Source organism: Sminthopsis crassicaudata, chromosome 3 (assembly GCF_048593235.1).
Source record: "Sminthopsis crassicaudata isolate SCR6 chromosome 3, ASM4859323v1, whole genome shotgun sequence".
In the NCBI taxonomy this organism is placed as follows: domain Eukaryota; kingdom Metazoa; phylum Chordata; class Mammalia; order Dasyuromorphia; family Dasyuridae; genus Sminthopsis; species Sminthopsis crassicaudata.
In genome coordinates, this window is record NC_133619.1 from 395,104,610 (window position 1) to 395,128,407 (window position 23,798).

Sequence of the window (23,798 nt, forward strand, 5' to 3'; positions counted from 1 at the left end):
CATTCAAAGAGCAGTTCTCTGCTTCTAGGCCAGATTTGAAATCTTTTTATCTGCTTCACAAACCCCAAAATGACATACCTCACTCAACGCATACCACAGGGATAGTAGGGCCTCCCCCAAAGTTGAGGACTTGCCCAAGACTACACAACAAATCTACTGTCCTAAGCTCCTTACCTTGACTCTAGGATCCTTATAATACACATCCTCATTTCACAGACAAGTTAATGTAAATCAACCCGTATTTCTTTAGTGCTTTGGTGTTTACAAAGCATTTTCTTCTTTGAGATAATTAGTACAGATTTTACTGTCCCCATTTTATGTAAATTGAGAATTTCTCTATATAGAACAATATAAACATAAGTCAGAGCAACAGAGAATCTGTCAGGTTTCTGCAGGACACAGACAAAATGAGACTGCCTAACAATTGTCCTTAGATGGATGACAGAAAGGGAAAGACTTTTTCTAGGAAGTGGGGATGCTCAGGTATCCAGGAGATCATAGCTATCTCGCTTGCACCATGTTGTCAATAGAATCCATTAAGTCCTCCCCAGAAAAATGAGCCTGACCCAGTAAAAAGCCAATCTTAGACTTGACCTGGATTGAAATCCTACCATTTATACAGACTGCCTATGTGACCCTGCCTCACTTAACCTCTGACTTCCCCAGCCAGCTTTCTCAGGCTTTTAAGTTGCTGAGCAGGTGCTGATACTGACAGATGAAGGGAGTTCCCTAAAAAAAAAAAATTGTGGCACTAATTCCATATGCAGAGACCCCCAACAGAGATCCTGAGTCCCTTCCTGAATCTACAACCCATGCTCCTAATCTCAGTATCATTCCCTACAGGCCCAGGTGTTTCAGATCCTGTGTCCAAATTCACATATCAGCCTGCTGAGCCCCAAGTCAGCTCACTTCTGCCTCTGACTCTCCTGAGGTTATTTCAGGTAAATATCAATCAATAGGCCCAGACTGCTGAATCAGGAAATTTGTTCCAGTCTGAGTGAGTCACTAGGAAAAGCTGGGAAGGCAATGGCCTAGGCACTCTGGCCACAGTCAGTCAAAGTGATTCCAGAACAATATGTTCCCTGCCCCCAAATTAGTTTGGAGAATGTTGTCCAAAAAAAAATGCTTGAGAGCTGGGACAGTGGGGACTTGTCCTTGGGAAGCAGTGAAGGGAGCATCTCTATGTGGTAAGAGGGAGGCAGGAGTAGGGAAAGATAGAAAAGAATGCATGTAAATATAAAGATGTGTGTTTGAGTGTGAATTTGTGTGTGTGTGTGTGTGTGTGTGTGTGTGCGCGCGCGCACACACACTCGCGCCTGTAGCATGTGAATGGAAATCCTATTGGTTATTCAGTTGTTTTTCAGTGATGTTCAATTCTGTGACCCTGTTTGGGTTTTTTGAACAGAGATACTAAAGGGATTTGTCATTTCTTTCTCCAGTTCATTTACAAATAGCGGAGGCAAACAAGATTAAGAGTCTTGTCCAAGGTCACATATGTATATGGTGTATATAGTATATGGTGCTGCATTTGAACTCAGGTCTTCCTGATTCCAGGCACAATACTCTATACACTGGATAATCTAGCTGCCCCAAGTGGAGATCCAAGTGCATGAAATGATTTGTAATAAAATAGCAGTCACATGCAAGGAGATCACAGAGGTTTGTCTAGATTCCCTAGCAAAACCCTCCTCCAAGGCCTGTTTTTGAAGCCAGCTGATCACAGCCTCGGTGGAGGTTATCAGCCTGGAAAAGTTTTGAGAATGCATTCTGACAACCGAGGGAGTATCTAGAAAAGAAAATTAACAAGACAGAAAGAAAACTGAAGACCATGAGACAAAAGAGACTTGGTCTGAAAGGACAGAGACAGACAGACTCAGAGAGAGAGACAGAGAGACAGAGAGAGCGAGAGAGAGGGAGAGCGAGAGAGAGGGAGAGGGAGAGAGACAGAGAGAGAATAGAGAAACAGAGGCAGAGACAGAAAGGAGAGAGAGACAGACACAAAGAAAGACATGGACAGAGAAAGAAAAGAGAAGACAGGAGACAGAAAGCAAAGGAAACAGAAAGAGAGGGAGAGAAATAATCAGAGAGAGAGCTATCTTCAACTCATGAGTCCTTATGTGCCAGCTTGTTCAGCTTGGGCCCAGAGCTGTATCTATGAGGCACTTTCAGGTTGAAGGAGCACTCACATATGTTACATTCTAACAATTATCTAGTAGTCATTGCCATTACCACCTTCAATTTATGAATGAGGAAGGAAAGATTTAAGTGGCTGGCCAAGGTTACACTGTTGCTGAATTTCTGAGACAAGATTTGAACCTCAGTCTACCTTCCTAGTGCAGGTGACACATTGAGCTACCAGGTGGCACCACAGTGCCCGGAGCGCCAAGCCTGCAGTCAGGAAGACTCCTCTTCCTGAGTTCTAATGTGACCCCAGACACTTACAGCTGTGTGATCCTGGGCAAGTCACTTAATCCTGGTTGCCTCAGTTCCTCAAAGAAATGTTGAATCACTCTGGTTTCTTTGCCAAGAAAACCTCAAATAGGTCACAATGAGTCAACCACAACTGAAAAGACTGAACAACAATGGAGAGAAACATAGAGAACAATGAAAGTAAGAGAGAGGCAGGAGGAAAAAAAGAAAGGAGAAGAAAGCGAGGGATTGATTGAGGTGGTCATGAAGCAAAGGAAGAGAAACTCCAAAAAAAAACAAGAGAGAGATAATGATAGAGATAGGGATAGAAATAAGGAAGATAGAAAATGGAGAGAAAGAGACAGAGTCACAGAAAGAGACAGAAAAAATAAGGACAAAGACAAGGAGGGGGAGAGACACACAGAGAAAGACATACAGGGAATGAGAAAGAAGAGAGACAGACAGATGGACAGAGACAGAGAAAGAAGAGAGAAACAGACAAAGAAAAGAGAGACAGAAAAAAAGAGAAAATTAGATAGTGCTGGAAATAGAAAAGAGACACCAGAGGCAAGAGGGAGAGAGGAGGAAGATGGACAGAGAGAACAAAAGAGGATGGACCACCAAGAGCAAAGCCCTCCATTGCTCTTATTAGCTCACTCCTTCTGCATGGCTTTCTCATCATTTTCCTTTGCTTTACAGGATCCAAGGGTTGAGACACTCCTGAACAAATTTGGTAAGATCAAGCTTGGCTTTTTTCAGTCCACCTCAATCTAGCCACCAATTCATATGTCCATGAGCGAGCACCTCTTCTCGCTGGGCTCAGCTCTGTGCTGCCCTCTGGGAGTTTTAGAGCTTTCTAGGGAAGCCAAACATTCAAGTCACTAAGAGCAGCAAAATGTTAGACTGTGACTTGGCTGTGGGTTTGATGAACTCAGAGAATGGTGACAATAAGCAGGATGAGCTTGGGCTAAACTAGCTAGGTGTGATATGCTAAGCCACAAAACTTAAAAAAAAAAAAAAAGACCTATGAGGTACCCCTAGAACATGTTGGCTTTTAGTATGGAACAAGGGGAGACTTATTTAAAACATCTCAGACCAGGCAGAGGGAGAGGATTCTGGGTTGACAGAAAAAAATTCACATTACTAGTGGGGAGGTGCCACATAACTTCTCTGAATGAGTCACCAGCTTCAAGTAGGGAAGAGGTTCTAGGAAAGAATTTCCACCCTGACACTACAGGAATGCATGGGTCCCGGCTGCTTAAGCTCACAGAGGCATTGCCCACCAATTCTTGGGTACATCATGTTCTGATGAAGAGGCATCTTCTCAGAAGTGGTACAGGAAATGAAATACTTCCTATGCTTCTGGCTTTTCCTCTTACACCACATTTCACACCAGAGGGTGATAGGGTGATAGCTGCTTCTCTTGACAGTGTTTCAGGCCCTTTATTCTGGCCAGTAGGGCTAGACCAATCTGAGGCAGAAAGGAACACAACAAAGCTGAATGAGGGGACGGAATTTAGACCTGAGTTTTATACAAATCTCAGCCTAAACAGATAAAAGCTTCCAGTAGTCATAATCACAAGTTAATTTGGAAGAAAGTCAGATCAGTTTTAATACAATGCCAACCTCCATCTCATTATCTACTCAAAATTGAATGAAAATAGAATTCCACTATCCAAAGACTGGTCTTTGAAGGATGCCCTCTATCTTCTGACCCCGTGTCTTGATCCTGACGCTAAAATAGTTTTCCCCCTGGTTTCCTTCAAGACTCAACTCACATTTACTCACTAAAAGAGGCCTTTCCTGCTCCCCACTACTGCTAATCCTTTCTGAGATTATCTTCCATTTTACACTGATTATGTGCTATCTCCCCCGTTACAATGTGAGCTATTTAAGAAAAGAAACTGGTTTTGACCTTCTTTTTATCCTTGTTGTTGAATTGTTTTAGTGTCCAACTCTCACAAATTCATTTGGTGTTTTCTTAGCAAAAATACTGGGATGGTTTGCCATTTTTATCCTTAATATTTAACAAATTCTTGATGGTAATGATGACGATGAAGCAGAATCTTTTCTTTGCCCTGGGTTCTGATGCTAGTTCCTCCAGACACCATTTGGGCAAACCCTCCACTTTCTTTGATTTCAATTTCCTCATCTATAAAATGAAGAAACTGGTATAGATAACTTCCAAAATTCCTCGAAGCTCTAAGGTCACAATGCTATAACCTGGATTCACATCCTAGTTCGGCTAAATATCTGTGTAACCTTTTACAATCTGTTTCTGAATCTGTTTCCTCCCTATAAAACAAGAAAATTGAGCTAGAGGTCTCCTAAAGTCTCTTCCAATTCCAAATCCATGATCCTGTGATGAAATAAGGGAAGAAAAGCTGACACATCCAAGATACTCAGCTGCAAATGATTATGCAACCTGCCAAGTAATGCTTCAGTCTCAGCATTGATGTTAAGGAAAAAATGGTGTATGCCCAGGAGAGATGAAATTCATAAATTCTAGACTAACTCAAAGGCTCTTCCTCCTGCCCAGGATGGGAACTGGTCCCCATTCTTCACATTCTGGCTTCTTTTTACAGATCTCTTACTGGTGCATAAGCTCCAAACCCAAATGGCATCCTTCAAAAAGCTGTGGATGGAGATTGTTGGTATTCTGATGGCCCTTTTGACCATCGCTGGCCTGATCTTACTGAGTGAGTGTCAGCTCCCCTCCCTCCCTATATCCCTTTTTCCCACTCTTCCAACTCTTGTAAGTCCCACATTTACACTGTCTTCTTCGAGGCCGAAGAAGGAGAGATCCAGACAATGTGGGTGCACTTCATAGGCTTTCTACTGAGTACATAATTTCTGATCCCCCTTCAGATTATGAGTTCAGACTTTCTTCTCAAGAAGGAAGAGGTACTTCAGAGAAAGGGTGGGGGAGGCATCCTGAGGTTCCTGGCCAAGTTTTTACTAATTTTTATGCATAAAAATTTGCATAAGTGTGTGCCAAATCTGCATCAAGTTTGCATCAAGGCTGCATTAATCTCCTACTTTGAAAGCCATAAATGTAATTTTCATTGAGTGAAGGAGTCCATTGTAGCCTTATTTGACCCTCTGAATCTCTAAGTAAAAGAAAAATTAATTACATAATCTTTACCAGTTATTGGATCACCCAATCAGGTCTGTCCAGCCCAGCTTCCTTAGGAGACTAGGAGAGCTCCAAGAGCTCAGGCTAGGTTGATTTTCCACTGCACTTTTACTCAAAGGTAAAGAATGAGACTGTTTCTTGTGACACTATTTCCCTTCTACCTCCTCTCTTCCTTGGACTTAACATCAAGCATCTTTTTTTATTTATAGCTTTTTATTTACAAAATATATGCATGGGAAATTTTTCAGCATTGACAAATGAAAAACCTTTTGTTCCAATTTTCCCCCTCCTTTCCCCATCCTCTCCCCCTGATGGCAGGTTGACCAATACATAACATCAAGCATCTTTCTCAATTATATTTCATTCAATTCTCCTCCTCCTCCCCTCCCCCATTCTATTTACCTACAATATACAATAATATTAATAATCTGTAACCATTTTCCCTGATCTTTAATAATTTATTAATATTAATGATAACCATATTATTTCTAGAATGTTTTGTAGATTCAAAGCATTTTTCTCAACTTTAATCTCATTTGAAATTTATAAGGCAAATAATGCAAATAATATTAATTCTATTTTTCATATGAAAAAATGAAATCCAGAGAGATCACTGTTAGTCAATCAATAAACATTTATTAAATACCAGGCACTCTGCTAGGCTCTAGAAAGACAAAATAAAGGCCAAACAATTTCTATTCTCAAGAAGTTCATGGTCTAAGAGGGATATAATGGAATCGGAGCAGCCATGTATTCCAACCCATACATGACTCCACAATATCAAGCCTGATTTATGATAGCCAGGTGAAGTGGCACTGGTGGCACACAGTGAGGTAGGCCTGGGAGGCCAGGGCTTCCTAGCTCCACCTTTTGGTTCACATAATAGGATTATAGATTTAGAAATGGAAAATCTAAAGTTTAGGAAGCATTCAACCCCTTTTTTATATATTGAGAAACTGAAGCCTGCAAAGGACAAATCCTGCTCACAGTCACAAAGGTAATAAGGGGCTGATCATCCTCTGATTGCTCACCCACTGTTCTATCTACTGTGCCACAAGTTCCTATAGTAGTCACCTCATAGAGTTGTTGAGAATCAAATAATAATAACTTGAAAGCATTTTGTAAACTTAAAAGACTATAAATTTGGGATATTATCATTATCTCTTCTCTAAATACTTTCAGCACACACACTTTCTCACACACAATTCCCAAAGCTACATTTTATTGGTGTTTACTTTTTTATAGCTATTATTCTTTGTTCTCTAATTAGATTTTAACCCTCTTGGGGATAGGAACCATTTCTTATATTTCTTCATACCCTCAAAATGCCTAGCACAGTGCTAGACATGATTAGATACTCAGTAATTAATAAACAAAACTTTGAGTAACATTGGACTAAAAGGAAAGCATCCAATTGTATTTAAATCTTGAAGTGGGTTTAGCTCAGTTCCATGACATCAAACAATGGTTTTGAATGAGGACAATGGAGTCAGTTCAAATCATCATATCCCTACCAGGTCTCCAATCTGGATTTTCTTTAGGTAAATCAACCATAGGAAAATTTGGGATACATGCAGAATCATCTCCAGTCATCCTGATCTATGTCTGGCCACTGCATCCAAATGACTCTGAAGGAGAAAGTGACCTTGCACAGCCTTCCCTCACTTAAATCCAATTCACTTGCATATCATGCTGTTATCTCCTAATGTCATAGTTGTCTTCAAGAACAAAGGATAAACAACAAGAAGCTATCATTCCCACCTTTTATGACACAATCTAGAAATCAAGTCACTTCCCTTTGATGGATTTCATTTTCTTCACCTGCAAAGAAATTACAAATAATACAAATACAAAAGAGGGTTTTACCAGATAATCTATAGTTCTGACATTTTTATCATGGTCGGGACACACTGACTTTGATGGGGTCCCTGGGTCAACTACTTCACTGTACTGGATCATGATAATCATATTGGCTCGTTATTCCAAAGCTTAGGATGGGGGTAGTCTAGAAGGAAAAGAGCCTCTTCTAGCCATTAACCATTCTCCTTGACATCCACCTTGCATTTGCAGTCATACTAATCCTGCACATGTACTATTTCTACTGTGAAAAAACCTACAAGTTCATTGCAAGACAGAAGGTGTGTGACAGATATAAAGACTGTGCCTTGGGAGAGGATGAGCAGCACTGTATTGAGGCCATCTCTGAAGAAGATCTGCCCCTGGTAGGAGGTGAGTCCCCAAGAAGTAGATATAACAAGAATTAACTACTGATCTGATATAGGAATAAAGAAGACCAGAATTCAAATCTTGCCTTAGACATTTACTGTCAATAGGACCCCTGGCAAGTTACTGTTTTTCATAGTTTCCTCATTTGTAAAATGAACTGGAAAAAGAAATAGCAAACCACTCCAGTATCTTTGCCTATAAAACCCCAAATAATGTTATGAAGAGTCATATACCACTGAAAAAAAAGGAATAAACAACACAAAATTTGAAGCCTAAGACACTAATGTTTCTCTAAACTAAAGTTTCCCTAATGGGCTAGAAACAGAAAGTGGATTTAATGCATGGAAAATGCTTTTGTGATAGTTGAAATTGATCCCAATGGACCCTTCCCTCCATTTGGGTAGACATATGGATGTGATTTTAGGGCATGGGATATCACAACCAAGAGAGACAGGTTCAAATTTTGGCTTTAACACAGTTTCTAGCTCTGTAACCTCAGGCCTGGCCTCTCTGCACCCATTTTCTTAGTCTGTAATATAAAGATAATGATACTTGCACAAGGTTGTTATGAGGAAAGCACTTTTTGAATTTTAAAATCACAATTAAACTAGGAATCCTTAGTATTGTTCTTATTTCCTGACCTTTGGAAGCTCCCCATTTGCACTAGGAGTCTGTCATTTTATGGGAACTAGAGTAGAAGCCTGCCCAAAGACAAAGTGAGCGACTAAAACAAAGTCATAGATTTAAATATGGAGAGGATTTTAAAGAATATCTAGTACAACCCACCGCCACCCCCTTTACAGAAAAGGAAACTGAGGCTCACATTGATAATACATGTATAAAGCAAAATCATACTGATAAGTTTTGAACTCAAGTCTTCCTGGCCCCAGGCCTAGAGTTCTTTCTATACCATGGGGCTCTTCTACTAGACTATGCAAGTAAGGGACATGAGAGAAACTGGAGAAAAACAAATGAGATCATCCTTGTTTATTTGGAATAACAGAAAGATAACCATGGTACAATAGTAAAAACATTGGCCCTTGGGTTAAAGGATCTGGGTTCAAATCTTGTGTAAAACTTCCTAATTGTGAAATCTTAGACAAGTCAGCTACCTTCATGAACTTCATCTGTGAAATGAGAGATTGGACTAGATGGTCTGTAAGGATCTCTCTGGCTCTGTATCTTCCATCCTCTAAAATGGAGTCACTTAATCTCCTTTCATTTAAATACAAATCTGGTCCCACCCCAGAATGTTCTGCTAAATGAGAGAAATTCTTCCATGTTCAGGACAATCTAATCCAACAAGCATTTATTAAGTACTTAATGTATGCAGTTTCACAGGATGATGGAGGCGGGGAGAAGTACCAAGGCAGTTCATAAATATAAAACAAAAAACAGTTGGGAATAATAATAGCACCAGCACTCAAATAAAGTAATATGTAAAGTATTTGTCAAAACTCAAAGTGCTACTTCATACTTCTTAGATTGGCTAAGATGACAGGAAAAGATAATGATAAATGTTGGAAGGGATGTGGGAAAACTGGGACACTAATGTGTTATTGGAGTTGTGAACTGATCCAACCATTTCTGGAGAGTAATTTGGAACTATGCCCAAAGGGCTACCAAACTGTGCATACCCTTTGATCTAGCAGTATCTCTACTGGGTCTGTATCCCAAAGAGATTTTTTAAAAGGGAAAAAGACCCACATGTGCAAAAATGTTTATAGCTGCACTTTGGGGTAGTGGCAAGGAACTGCCATCAGTTAGGGAATGGCTGAAGAAGTTATGGTATTTGAATGTAATGGAATATTACTGTTCTATAAGAAACTATCAGCAGAATGATTTCAGAAAAGCCTGTAAACTCTTACATGAACTGATGCTGAGTGAAGTGAATAGAACCAAGAAAACATTGTACATAGCAACAAGAATAAATGATGATCAACTTTGATGATCAACTTTGATGGACTCGGCTCTTTTCAACAATGAGGTGATACAAGGCAATTCTAACAGACTTGTAATGGAAAGAGCTATCTACAACCAAAGAGAGAACTATGAAGACTGAATGTGGATTACAGCACCTTTTCTTCTTCTTGTCGGGTTTTGTTTGTTTGTTTGTTTTAGCTTGGTTTTTTCTTTCTCATTTTTCCCCTTTTGATATGATTTTTCTTATGCTGAATGATAAATGTGGAAATATGTTTAGAAGAATTACATGTGTTTGACCTATACTGAATTACTTGCTAAGGGGAGGAGAAAGAGGAGGAAAGGAAGGAGAAAAATATGGAGCACAAGGTTTTTTAAGATGAATGTTGAAAACTATATTTGCATATGTTTTGAAAAATAAAAAGCTATTATTTTTTAAAATTTAAAATGTTACATAAATGCCAGTCAGTTAACAAGCTTTTATTAAGCACTGACTGCGTCCCAGGCACTTTGCTAAATGCAAGAAATAGAAAGAAAAGGGAAACAAACTATCCCCTTCTCTCAAGAAACAAATCTTTTAATTGAGTAGACAAGCAGGTACATACAAAACATACAGAGGAAACATGTTAATCTCAAAGGATAGATCTCCTGCAGAGGATGGACTTTGAGCCAGTTGGAGGTTAGTGGAATTTTGGAGATGCCATAGGCCTAGCCAGTTAAAACCAAATAGATTGGCTTTTTTTTTTGTTAGTGAGATTGCAGAATCCATCCTTTCACTGATCTTCTTTCAGCTGCTTTTTTTTTTCTTTCCCAGAAGGATAAGGTTAATCTTAAAGTATTTGGGGGGATGAGGATGGAGGAGGAGCGGGTAAGCCCAAGAGAAGAATGATCGACTGCCTACAGGCTGATCCAAGTCTCTTCCTTCCTAGTCCGCCTCTCCAAGGACAGATCTACTCTGCAGGTCATAGACAGAAAGACAGATCTCTGGTCTTCAGCCTGTTTTGACAACTTTACAGAAGCATGGGCTAAAATTGCCTGTAACCAGATGGGATATAACAGGTACCTTTGTCTCCCTTCAAGACCTTTCTTCCTTCCCTCCTCATCCTCTTCACCTCTTTTACTCATTACCATGCCTCCATCTCCCTTATTTGGCTTTTTTTCTCCTTTTCTGGCAGCCAAAAGCCCTTTGAGTAAAATTACATTTTACATGGGCCTTAATTTTACTGGAATGTTTTAATCTATATCCAGAGACACTTATTAGTTATGTGTCCCTGATCAAATCATTTAATCCTGTTTATCTGAGTTTCTTCATCTATTAAAAAAAAGTCGAAAAAGGAAATGGCACACCATTCCAGTATCTTTGCTAAGAAAACCCCAAAAGAGAGGTCATTGTCAGACAGGACTGAAAAACAACAACAAAAACCTCTCAAATCCTCATATGGTATTCAAAACCAGCCCTAAAATCCCAAGTTATGATGTGATGGACCAAACATTAGACTGCCTATCTGGAGTCTTGAGACCTGAAAGACTCCCAGTTGTAGCACTAACTAACTATGGAACCTTAGCAAAAAAAAAAAAAAAAAAAAAATATATATATATATATATATATAAAACTTTTATGGGGATCAGTATTCTCATTGGTAAAATGAGATTTGTAGTAGATCGGAGCTTCTTAAACTTTTTATACTCATGAACCCTTTTCTCCTGACAAATTTTTGCACGACCCCAAGCATATAGGTACAGGCATATAAATCAAACATTTACTGATAATAAATCACAAAGAAGTTTATTTTAAAATAATTATTTGGTATACTTATAATTTGCCATTTGGTGGAATATTTGATGCCTTTTACTGTTGCCAAATTTGGGGAGATCTTCACATTCAGTTACATTATCCCAAATGGGGTCATGACACACAATTTAAGAAGCTTAGGCTAGATGACCTCTAAAACCTCTTCAATTTGAAATTTATGATCCTATAATTCCTCTCTCTAGGTCTTAGTTCTGTCATTTATAAAATAAAAGGAGCCTACACTACACTAAATTGTCCTGAAGACTCCTTCTACCTCAAATACTATATAATTTTATTATTCTAATCTAATGTACCTATTTGGAATAGATGGCCATGAATACCTCTGTTCATTTCCAATGGGAGATAATCTTTTCAGTTTTTCCACAATGTTGGAAATGATAGGCAAAATGTTGGGTGCTAGACAAAATGGTCAGGGGCTCTGGTCATTCCTACACCTTCTCATATAAGACAAAATGTAAAAGACTATGTTTCCCCTGAAACTCCCCAAGCACATGCCCCAAGAGCCTTTGAAGAGGAAGAGGGTTCTTCCTACTTTGCATTTACAGAATCATAGGATTTAGAATTAGGTCATTTAAGACCAATCTCAAAGACCATTTGATCTAAACCTCTAATTTTACAATGAGAAAAATGAAGCTCAGAATGGTTAACCAACCTATACAAAGTAACACTTATAAAAAAGATCTAAAACTCAATTTCAAATTCCACACATTTTTATCATACCCATACTGCATTCATCCAGAGCCCTTAATTTGTAGCAAACTGCACAACAAAGATGGAGAATTCTCCCTAACTCCCTCAAGCCTACTCCCTACCTCTACTCATCCTTCTCATAGCCTACCTTTAGCCACATCCACATCCATCCTCCTACACTGGGCAGAGTGAAGCTCTGCTTTCCCCTCTGCTCTACCACCCTAAAGGCCAGGTTATCAGCATTCATCCCCTTGCACAAGAGTCAGCCTGACTGGTCACCTGGTGTTTAATACAGAATCATCTTGTTCTCTCTAAGTGGTGGGACCCTGGAAACTCTTTTCTGAATTCTTAGAAAGACCTGGCTACTTTGTTTCCAGGGAGCTACAGACCAAAGCCACATATATGATTATTTTTTATTCTCTACACAATTTGCTCTAGACTTCTTCAGCCTCATTCCCTGGTTTCCTTGTCCTCTCTTCTCAGCTGGCACTCTCTCTTGCCCTGCCAAGTGGAGAGGTTATAGTGACCATTCCAGCAGCACACCATTTAGTCAGTTAGTACCATGGATGAAAATATTCCTCTATCAAAAGGTCTTTTCTGAGCATTGGGGAAAGTGACTGAGCCAAAAGGAGACAAAAAAAAGAACCCAAAGATTGAACAAATAATTCAGGCATAACAGTTGGAGGAGGTGAATTTTGATCCAGGATTAAAGGGAAGACAGGCACATGATTTGATAAAGAAAAGAGGAAAGGATGTTCTAAGTAAAGGGAATCTCAATCTAATACCATTTAGAGATAGGTCACATTCCTGCCCTACCTTAGCATCATTAAGAAATAAGAGTGTATTAAGCACTGACTATGGGCCAGGCACTGTGTTAAATTCCGAGTGCACAAAGAAAGGCAAAAATAATTTTGCCCTTAAGGAGCTTACATTCTAATGAAAGAAACCCTCTTTAAACTTTCATTTATCCAAATTCCTTATGTGAGGAACTGGCATTCCCCACTCAGATGAACTTCTATCACCATATGCTTATTTAGTCTCCAGCGAACCAAAAGCACTGCTGAGAAATGAGGTAAGAGAGAGAGAACCTGGATACAGTTTGAAATGGAAATGGAGTTTAGATTAGAGAAAGACATTACAAAGGTAAATAAACCCTAAGGATACAAAGGAAAATTGAGATGCTTTTTGAAAAAGAATGATCCCAGCATTCCATGATTAATAAATATTTACTGAATGCCTCCTATATGCTAGTGGCTGCCCATGATATAAAATATTAGGACTCTTCTGGGTTAATATCTTTGATCTGGAAGCCACAAGCTCCCACCTTACTCTCAACCTTGGAAGCACCGTAGGGCTATGACCTCCATTCACTGCTGCCCAAAGAACAGAAGCAGTGGCCAGACTGAGACTATGCTAACTAAACCCATTCCAAAACAAATAGAGACTACGTTGCCACTACTCATTCCTCTCCCATATTCCACATCGTCCAAAGCTTACAAATGTCAATTTGGGGAGGGAAGACTAGGTCCCCATTGTTACTCCCCAATATCTACTCCGGATAACACATATGACTCTTTCCAGATTGAGCATGGCTCCAACTTTCCAAGCCGTGAAGATTGGTCCAGAACAGCAGCTGCCAGTCAGCAAGATCACAGCCAAAGACCAGGAGCTCCAAGTGCAAAATTTCTCAGGGTAAGTGCAAGGCATCTTCAAGTGTTCAAAAAGTCAGTCAGAAAGAATCAGAATTTGATAACCAGGTGCTCTTAATCCAAATCCAGGTTTTCTCCATTGTGCCAGGCTATGGAACACTGTTGATCTTTTTTTTTTCTTTTAATATGATAGATCTATTTGAAGAATTCCACTTAATTTTTCTGGGACTCAGTTGTTTCCTTCTCAGTAAAGGATGTCTTCAAAAGTTCTTGCCAGCTCTAAAATACAATCTTATGGAACTCAAAACTTCTGTTTTTTGGATAGCTTAATCCTACAAGAAATTCCCATTGTAATATGCTAATAAAGCTGGCAGCAAGGAGAGCAAAGCAAAACTTGGAGAAATACACTGGTGTCAGGGCTATCGTACATCTAAATTAAGAGGAACTTAATCTAGACACCAAGAAGAACTCCTGACTGACCAGATTATTCAATCCTGTGAAGTTGTGGAATTATGTTCCTGGAAGATTTTTTTTTTAAATCTTACATACAACTATGCACCTAAATTGGGGAAAGTGCTATCTTGCCTGAAGGGAGCTGACCTCTACATTAACCAGAATAGTGAAAAATAATACATTTTCTAATTGCCTCATGTTCCTTCCTAAACCCCATAAATCTTCCATTTTCCTTGTACATTTCTAGAGCTTAATTATCTTAGGTACTTTCTGCCCAGTCATCCAGACCCACAAATAGAGGCTTTTTAAACATTCTAAGATCTCAAAGAAAAAAGATTCAGGCCCCAATTACCAGAATCACAGAAACTGAGTTTGTTTGGGAAAGGATGTCAGAGGCCATTTAGTCTAACCTATACCTGACCAAGAATCCACACCAAACTGTCTTAAAGACATCTGATGAGAAGCAGCCTATATTTGAATAGTTTTAATTGCTAGAAAGAATTTCCTTAGAAACCAAATCTACTTCTTTGTATAGGAAATCACATGCATATAGAACCACTCCAAAATAGGCATACAAATATACATACACTCCGTATACACTCCAATTCTGATCATAACACATGAATACACATCGCTGTTGTCTTCTCTTCTCTTCTCTCTCTCTCTCTCTCTCTCTCTCTCTCTGTCACAACAAAAATACACACACACTGATCTATGCTTAAATAGTAGAGAGTTCTTAAAAATAAATCTTGTTTCTGCCTCTTTTTGTTGTTGTTCAGTGTGTATGCCCCTTCCCTCCAATTTTAAAGAAAGGATGTTCATTTACATTAAATACCATTCTTTTAAAATGTATCTCTTCACCTTCCTGTTATTAGCTCTTTCGTGTATTATCTGTGTAACACTGGACAAGTTATCTAACTTTTAGGAACCTCATCTTTAAACAAGGAGGTTGGGTTTTTAAGGTCCTTCCAAGTTTTAAATCTATACTCCCAAGCCCAGAGAGTAAAGCTAGGTAGAAGGTATAGAAAGGCAGATTTGGGCTTATGCTAAGGAAACCATTTGCTAGAGTTATTCAAAAGTGGAATGAGCTTCCTTGGAAAGTAGCAAGTCATCCATCACTGGAAATTTTTAGATAAAATATAAATTGCTGGCAATGATGTAGTCAGATATGAGTTAGATTGAATGGCCTCTGGGATCACTTCCAACTCATAAATTCCCTCAAGCTTCCAAAGAGCTTAGAAGTCTAGACCTTTATACCTAACTAGGTAAGACACAAAATCATGAGTCTGTGTTTTTGCCTTTTCTAGGCCCTGTCTCTCAATGTCCCTGGTTTCTCTTCATTGCACTGGTGAGTATAAAGCTTTCTCAGAGACAAATTTAGGCCAGGGCTGACCAAATGAAAAGTGAAAGAATTCCTGGTTCTCCAACACTTCTAACATTGTTTCTTTGAGATTTGGGACTTGCTAGGCAAGACTTTTCTGCATGCTTAATGTTAAAAAACTTCACTCCATTCCCAAACCCTACAAATTCAGCAAAAGCTCTTAGGAGAACTCTCAAGGTTAAAGATGACAGAGTGAGGCTGGAAGGCTAGGAGCCAGACACATTTGCTTTGCTACTGCAACTTCGGTTACCAAGGGTCAGATTCAAATTCAAGTTCAACAAAGCATTTAAACCTTAACTAAACTACTGTGTGTAAAATGCTAGGGATAGATAGAAAGACAAAAAACAACCCTCTGTCCTTAAAGAAATGACATCCCACTGGATTGTCTACATTCAATTTATTAAGAGTTATTTTAATACTTTGTATTTTCTAATGAGAAAATACTTTGTAAAGCATTTAGTATGTCACCTGGCACATAGAATATACTACATAGATGTTGGTGAAGATGATGATGATGATGATGATGATGATGATGATGATGATGACGACGACGATGAGGACTACAACAACAATAGTGATGATGATGTTACGCACCATAAGTAGAATATAAGAATATCCCCTGCCCTCCAGGGGCTTTCAAGGTACTTGAAGGAATAGAATAGATAAAGATATATTTTTTTAAATATATAAAATAGCATATGCTAAATGGTTAATGACACCCATATTAAGTGTGTCAAATATATAGAAAAAGGAAAGGTAACTCTTTGTTGGAGAGATAGGAAAAGATCTCAGAAAGGAAATGAAAGTTGAATTAGTTCTTAAAGGATGAGAAGAACTTGGATAAGTAAATTTAAAAGGTTATTTTGAATTCTGAGAACTCCAATGAGCAAAACTCAGAGAGGATGTGGAGAATGGTAACTAGGGCAGCTTGGCCAGAGTAAAGAATTTGCTTAGAAGAGTAGAGATAGAACTCAAAAAGCTTGGAATCTCAAGTTAAAGAGTTTGGAACTTAATCCATAGATAGTAGGGAGCAATTCAGGTTTTTTAATGGCATATAAAAGAGTTAGGGACCCATCTGTATTTTAGGACACTGTATCTGTACAGGGAATTAGAAAGGGTTGATGTAAAGAGATATGGAAAGAACAGTTAGGTGGTTAGTGAAATAATTAAGATGTGTAGGAGTGAGTTCCTGAACTTGGAACTAGGATGGGCCTAGTAGGAATAGAAAGAAAAGAATAAATGGGAGAATCATAATAAAAGACAACTCTAGAGAATCTAGTGATGGCTAGATATTGGAAAGTAGGAAGAATGATTTGGGGCCATGGGAAGGGATGCTAAACCCTATATAACAAGAAACAGGCTTTCTGATTGGGCCCTGTGGCAGGGTGAAAAGTATGCTGAATTTGGAGCCTAAGTTTGTGTGATATGTGGTACTTTTTCTCTGCGGGTCTCAGCTGATTCAGCTCTAAAATGGGGGAGGGGGGGAGCAGATTCACTGGGATGATCTGAAAGGTCCCTTCCTGCTCCATGATTATGCCTTTCTTCTCACCTGCTCTTCTGGACCTTCACTGGTGGGGACAGTCTGTGGAGAGAACCTGATGGACTCCCGGGTGTTGGGCGGGCAAGAAGGATCTGTGAAGACTTGGCCGTGGCAGGTCAGCATTCAGCACCACAAGACTCATTTCTGTGGCGGGTCCATATTGGACCATTACTGGATCCTCACTGCTTCCCACTGTTTCAGGTAAGGTCCATTCCACCTCCCAGAGGGAGTAGGGATAGCAGCAACTGAAACACTCAGCTCCTTGCCTTCCTTCTCTGTCCTGTATGTGGAATTCTTATTGTTAGGAAAGGACAAAGAACAGTAGATAGAATCCTGGAATCAGGAGGATCTAACTTCAAATCTGGCCTCAGACACTTACTAGCTGTGTGACCTTGAGAAAGCAACTTAACCTTGTTTGTCTCAGTTTCCCCATCTGAAAAAGTAGCTGGAAAAAAAGATTGACAAATCACTCCAGTATATTTGTCGTAAAAACTCCAGCATGGGGTCACAAAAAGTTGGTCACAACTGAACAACAAATTGTCAAGGAAAGATCACCCCCTCAGTGTAATAGGCTAACTCAGGGCTGCTGGATTTGAATCAACATTCTGAAGTACTCATTGGGTAGTGGGGGAAGGATTTTAAACACTGGGGGAGATGAAAGCTTAGATAAGACATGATCTTTGCCTGCAGAGAGCTTCCAATCTACTATGGAAATATGACATATACACAAGCCACTATGATGGAAATAATATCAGTCATTGCCTTACTCAGAAACTTTCCACAACACTCTTGAGCCCCTGAATATTCCATCCACAGGCCTGTAAACAAGAGAGAAAGGTCCCTTGGAGGCCAGGACCGTGTATTGCATTTTCCAGGACCTATCTTTCCGTGTTCCTGATTTCCCTTCACTATACTGCTGATGAAACTTCTGGGAAATCTAGATGCATGTGCACAGGAAAGGTTCTGGACACTGACGATTTTCCACTAAAACAATAGCCAGCCCCTATAATTCCTGACCTCTAACCCCAGCAGCATAAATGTAACTATAATGCATATATTTTTCAAAAGCCTGTACTCACTTACTATACCTAATGAATACAATATAAACTGTTTAATTTGACATTTAAATCTTCCTATCTTACTCTTTTTTTGCACAACTATATGCTTTTCATTAAAGCTAAACTGGGCTACTCCCTATACATATTGAGAGAGACAGACAGACAGAGATAGAGAGAAAGTAGCAGAAGCAGAGAGATACAGAGTGAGACAGAGAGAGACAAAGAAAGAGACAGAGAGATCTACTACCTACCTATCCATAGCCTACCTTTATTTGCAAAAGTCACCCCTTGTACCAGGAACATACATACTTTCTATTGAAATCTTTGAAAGCTGTTGAAATCCTCATCCTTTAATCAATTCTGGTGGAAGTGGCTCTTTTCAATAATGAGTGATTCAGGCCAATTCTAATAGTGTTGTAATGGAGTGAGCTATTCGCATCCAGAAAGAGGACTGTTGGGACTGGATGTGGATCACAACATAGTATTTTCACCTTTTTGTTGTTGTTTGCTTGCTTTTTGCTTTTTTTTTCTCATTTTTTCCCTTTTTGATCTGATTTTTCTTATGCAGCATGATAAAGCAAAGATAAGAAATCTGTATAGAATTATACATGTTTAGCATATATTGAGTTACTTGTTGTCTAGGAGAGGGGTAGAGAAAGGGAGAGAGAAAAATTTGGAACACAAGGTTTTTGAAAACTATCTGCATATAATTTGAAATTAAAAAGATATTATTAAAAAAAAAAAAAAAAAAAAAAAAAAAGGAAAGAAAGAACCCTTTTGAGCCCAGTGATCTAAAACAATTCCAAGAGGCTTGGGATAGAAAATGGCATCCACAGCCAGAGAAATAACTATGGAGACACAATCATGGATCAAAACATACTATTTTTACTTTTCTTTTTTGGAGAGGGGAGTTTGCTTTTTCTTTTTCTTGATTTTTCCTTTTGTTCTGCTTTTATTTCACAACATGACTCAAGGAAATATGTTTAAAATAATTGTACATGTGTAACCGATATCAGATTTCTTGCTATCTGAGAGAAAGGGAAGGGAAGGAGGGAGAAAGAAATTTAGAACTAAACAGCTTACAAAAAATGAATGTTGAAAACTATCTTTACATATAATTAGAAAAAAAAATAAAAAACTATTAAGTGAAAAAAAATTCTTACCTTTCAATTTCCTGCTTGGGTGCCTCCATAAAGCTTTCCTTGATATCCTCTCCTCACCTCTAAGAGTAATCTCTCCCCTCCAAATTTTCTTAGAATACTTTGTCTAGCTTTCACCTTTGCCCTATCACATTCCATCCCATATATATAATAGTTATTTATAAATACAAATACACCATCCTTAGAGCATACACTCACTAAAGATACTTATCAAGATTAATAGTTAATGTTTATCCAGTGCTTTAAAGTGTGTGAAGTGCTTTACATATATTACTTCACTTGATCCACAAAGCTTATAATACCAAAAGTTATAATACCACAGAAATTATTGTTCCTGTTTGGAAGTTAAGGAAACTGAGGCCCAGAGTTACCTATAGTCACAGATAGTAAGCACTGTGTATTCGTGTGCATATACATGTGTATATGTATATATATAATGTATATATGTACACACATATTTGGATATATTTTATAATATATACATATGTGCATGCATGCATGTGTGTGTATGTAAGTAAAAGTTAATTGTGGGGAGGCTGGGAGTAGCTATTGAAAGAAATAATAATTCTGAAAGGCTTTGATAAAGAGGGAATGCATTCCAGGAATGAAAGAAATTTCCTTTTGGGGATGGGAGGCTCTTCCATGTCATTATTCCACTCTAGTTCATTTTGATTTATTTGTGCATGTCTTTTCCTCTGCATACACACACACACACACACACACACACACACACACATACACAGAGCACTGTTAGCTCCTTGAAGACAGGCACCCAGTCTAATGGCATCTTGCACATTTGCCCCCCAGCTTGGGCACTGCACACAAAAGGTGCCCAATAAATATACAATGAATTGAACAGCTGCTCTCTGCCCAAGACCAACACCATTCACACAATCTCAGGAAAGCCAAACTCCTTGAGAGAAAAATCAGTTTCTTCCATCAGCACAAAGTTTATGCAAGGTACCTTGCCTCCTTCTTAGAACTATAATTAGTCATTTAATCTTGTCTGAAGCAAGTGGCACAGAAGGCACTCTTTGAAGCTACTGGGAAAGCTGCCTAAGGGGAGGAGAAAAATGAGCCAAAGAGAACTTAACCTTTGATAGAGCCACCATTTTGCCATCTGGGCACTTCCTATTTTAAGGTCAGCTAACCAGGTGCTGGGATCAGTTGTTCCAATACTACTGATGTTGATGGACTGGCTACCAGTAGGACTGTTAGTATCCTCTGAGTTCTAACTTTTTGAGGCAAAATCCTTGTCATTCTGCTGCTCGCACTCCTATTACCCCTGTCCCCCCTCCCCATCCTCCCAGGAACCCTGTGTGGGGAAACGTCAGAACTGCCCTGACCCCTGCTGTTCTCTGTCCTCAGGACCTATCCAGAGGTGACCCACTGGAAAGTAAAGGTGGGCACTGAGCATCTGTACTCCAGAGATCAGTACTTGGATCTAGACAAGATCTTTGTCTTCCAATTCAATAACTTATACCCCAAAGAGAATGACATAGCCCTGATCAAGCTGAAAAAGCCCCTTGTTATGTCAGGTAAGAGTCAATGCCGAAAAAGGAGCTCAGAGAGAAGAAATATGGGATATCAGGTACAATATGTCAGTCTGAATGCAGCTCTGGTCCAGGCCCCTGCCTTAAAGCAGCTGAGGACTGAAGTTTTTGAGTGACTCCTACCAAGTGTCAGTCTCCCTATTGGAGTATTCAAGAAGGTGCTGCTCCCATTATCAGAAGCAACACAAGCAGCTGTGAAAAATTCACAGCCTTGAACATCCCGGGAGATGAGGTTGCTCATTCTGTGGGCACAATTTCAATTCTCCAGGTCCAGAACTCCTCCCTCACAGCATCCCTGGAATATCTCTGGCCATACCTAACTCGATCTGTAGCACAATTGCTGAAGAGGGGAAAAACTCAAATTATTTCCTAGTACAGGAAGCTACTTGCACAAAAGGCAAGGCAAAGGTGGATTTTTTTTTTTTTACCAGACAAATTCCTCTGAGAGATGTAAATGATCTTGAGTGGTTCCTAGAGATAAACTGGGGGACAATATCATTTATCTTTAATCCAGGAAGATTTAATCTTTCACTGTGTTCAAGGACTGGCAATTATCCCCACACAGCAACAACAGTAACTAAAATGTACATAGCACTATAAGGTTTATTGTGGGTACTGGACAAGTCACTCAACCCTGTTTGTCTCAGTTTCCTCATCTGAAAAATGAGCTGCCATTTCCCCAGTGGCAAACCACCCCATTATCTTTGCCAAGAAAATCCCAAATAGGTCATGAAATGTTGGACGTGACTGAATAGTCACCTTCTTGGTATAAAGGTCTATGCTGGACCTATGGGTAATAATGAAGTGTACACCTTAGTCCTGCCCTCAGGGAACTTATAGACAATTGCATGTGCAAGTGCTAATATAATCTAAACTAGCAACACAGCCCCAGGGTTCCACCTCCCTTTTCTCCACCAATCTATAGAGTTGGTGTAGATTAAGGCTTCTTAAATTGAGGGTTGTGGACACATGTGGTCTCATCACTGAGTGTAGGGGTTACCACAGTGACCAAAAATTAATTCAGAATAAAACATGTAATGAATCTGAGGTGTTTCTGGCAGCGCTTGCCCATAGTGCATCACCCAAATTCACTGCAGCCTTGGTTCTAAACATACAATATGTGACTTTGCACTGCACACTCCCGAGAGCTGCCAGAAACACCTCGGCTCAGATTCAGTGGGAGTTGCATAAAATTTCTCAGGTGAAAAGGGGTCATGAGTGGGGAAAATTATAAGAACTAGTACAGAGAGGCATCTAGAGATAGTGGTACTGAGAACACTGTTCATATTATTCTGCAACAATAGTGGGCCCACAGGCTCCAAAACTGGGGCACTGGAATGCAGATGACTTTTGGAGGATTCAACTCTCAGCCATTTCTCTCTCTCTCTCTCTCTCTCTCTCTCTCTCTCTCTCTCTCTCTCTCTCTCTCTCTCTCTCTCTCTCTCTCCTTCTTTTCCTCCCTCTTTTTCTCTTCTGTCTTCTCTTTCCTCTCTCATCTTTTCTCTTCTTTTTCACTCTTCTCTTTCTTCTGTCTCTCCTCTCTTCTCTCTCTTCTTTCTCCTTTCTCTTTTTCTCTTTCCTCTTTGTCTCTGACTCTTCCTATCTCTAACTCCTTCCCAATATTTTTCTATTGCATTCTCTCCATCTCTTCCTTCTTCCCTATTTCTCTTCATTTCCCTTTCCCCTTGCAATCTCTCTGTATCTCACTGTCATTACCCCTTTCTCTCTTCCCCTCTTTCTCTTTATTGTTTCTGTTTCACCTTGCCCCCTGCTCTCCCTTTTATCTGTCTTCTCTTTATATCTCTCTCCTTCTTCACATTTCTCTCTGTCTGACTCTTTATCTTGCTCTTTCCCTCTCTCCCTCACTCCCAACCCTGCTCCTTGTCTCTCCCCCTGCAGACAGAGTCAGGCCCATCTGTTTGCCTTTCTTTGATGAGGAGCTGGCTCCAGACACCCCACTCTGGATTATAGGCTGGGGCTTCCTGAAAGAGTCAGAAGGTAATTTCTTGGGCCCTCCACTAATAGGACTCTCACAAAGTCACCTCCACAAATTGCTTTTATAGACACCTTGGGAGGATGGGGTGGCAAGGATTGACAACATAGAGAGATTTGGAAGCCTTTGTGAACAGAACCCATTTAATGCCCTTTGAATATGTTATAACCTTATAAATACTAAGAAGGGCAAAGATAACCAGGGAGAATTCTCAAGAGGGAGGGATATGAAACTGCAGTGGGTAACTGAAAGGAGTTGTGAGCCTCTCTTCCATAAAGATTTCTCCGGGAAAATTCAGATAGACCTGTCTAAAAGGCAGGAGCACGGATAAGATGACTTCAAAGGATCTTCTCTATCCCAAGAAATTTGTATTAAAAGAGAGAAGCTTCCCCACATCCCCAATGATGATGGTCAATTGGTAGAAATTTGACAGTGGCAATGTATATGTTCACTACCCTCCAGAGAAGTTTTCCAAAATCTTGCAACAAGCAGAAGTCCAACTCATTGATAAAAATCAATGCAACCACAAGGATGCCTATTTTGGGAGTATCACCGAGAACATGATATGTGCTGGTGTTCCTAGTGGCAACGTCGATTCATGTCAGGTAGGGTGCTTAAGGCAGTCCCATATAGGCATCCAGACTGTCTGGATGCAGTCTTGGCCCCATGGCAAGTAAAGAAAGAAAGCTGGTACTCTTAGTGACACCTCACTTGAATATATCATACCTCAGTTATGAGGATATATTAGTATAATCCATCTTATCTTCCTGGAACTCAGAAATCATCTTCTAAACAATGCTTGCCCAGCCTCAAGGCA

At 39.6% G+C, this 23,798-nt stretch overlaps 1 protein-coding gene across 3 annotated transcripts in view; it reads left to right on the plus strand.

Annotated features, from left to right (window-relative positions):
• Nucleotides 1–23,798, plus strand: part of TMPRSS4 (transmembrane serine protease 4) — a 42,323-nt gene that overhangs the window by 13,207 nt on the left and 5,318 nt on the right. For 2 of the 3 annotated variants that reach the window (XM_074302237.1, XM_074302239.1), the window contains 11 exons: nt 844–941; nt 3,109–3,142; nt 4,995–5,108; nt 7,616–7,774; nt 10,621–10,750; nt 13,776–13,886; nt 15,604–15,644; nt 17,259–17,418; nt 20,804–20,973; nt 22,888–22,986; nt 23,444–23,586. In XM_074302237.1, coding sequence (XP_074158338.1) covers nt 844–941; nt 3,109–3,142; nt 4,995–5,108; nt 7,616–7,774; nt 10,621–10,750; nt 13,776–13,886; nt 15,604–15,644; nt 17,259–17,418; nt 20,804–20,973; nt 22,888–22,986; nt 23,444–23,586 — 1,259 coding nt within the window. Of the gene's footprint in view, nt 1–843; nt 942–3,108; nt 3,143–4,994; nt 5,109–7,615; nt 7,775–10,620; nt 10,751–13,775; nt 13,887–15,603; nt 15,645–17,258; nt 17,419–20,803; nt 20,974–22,887; nt 22,987–23,443; nt 23,587–23,798 lie in introns of those variants that run through there. The other variant, XM_074302238.1, reaches the window with a different exon arrangement.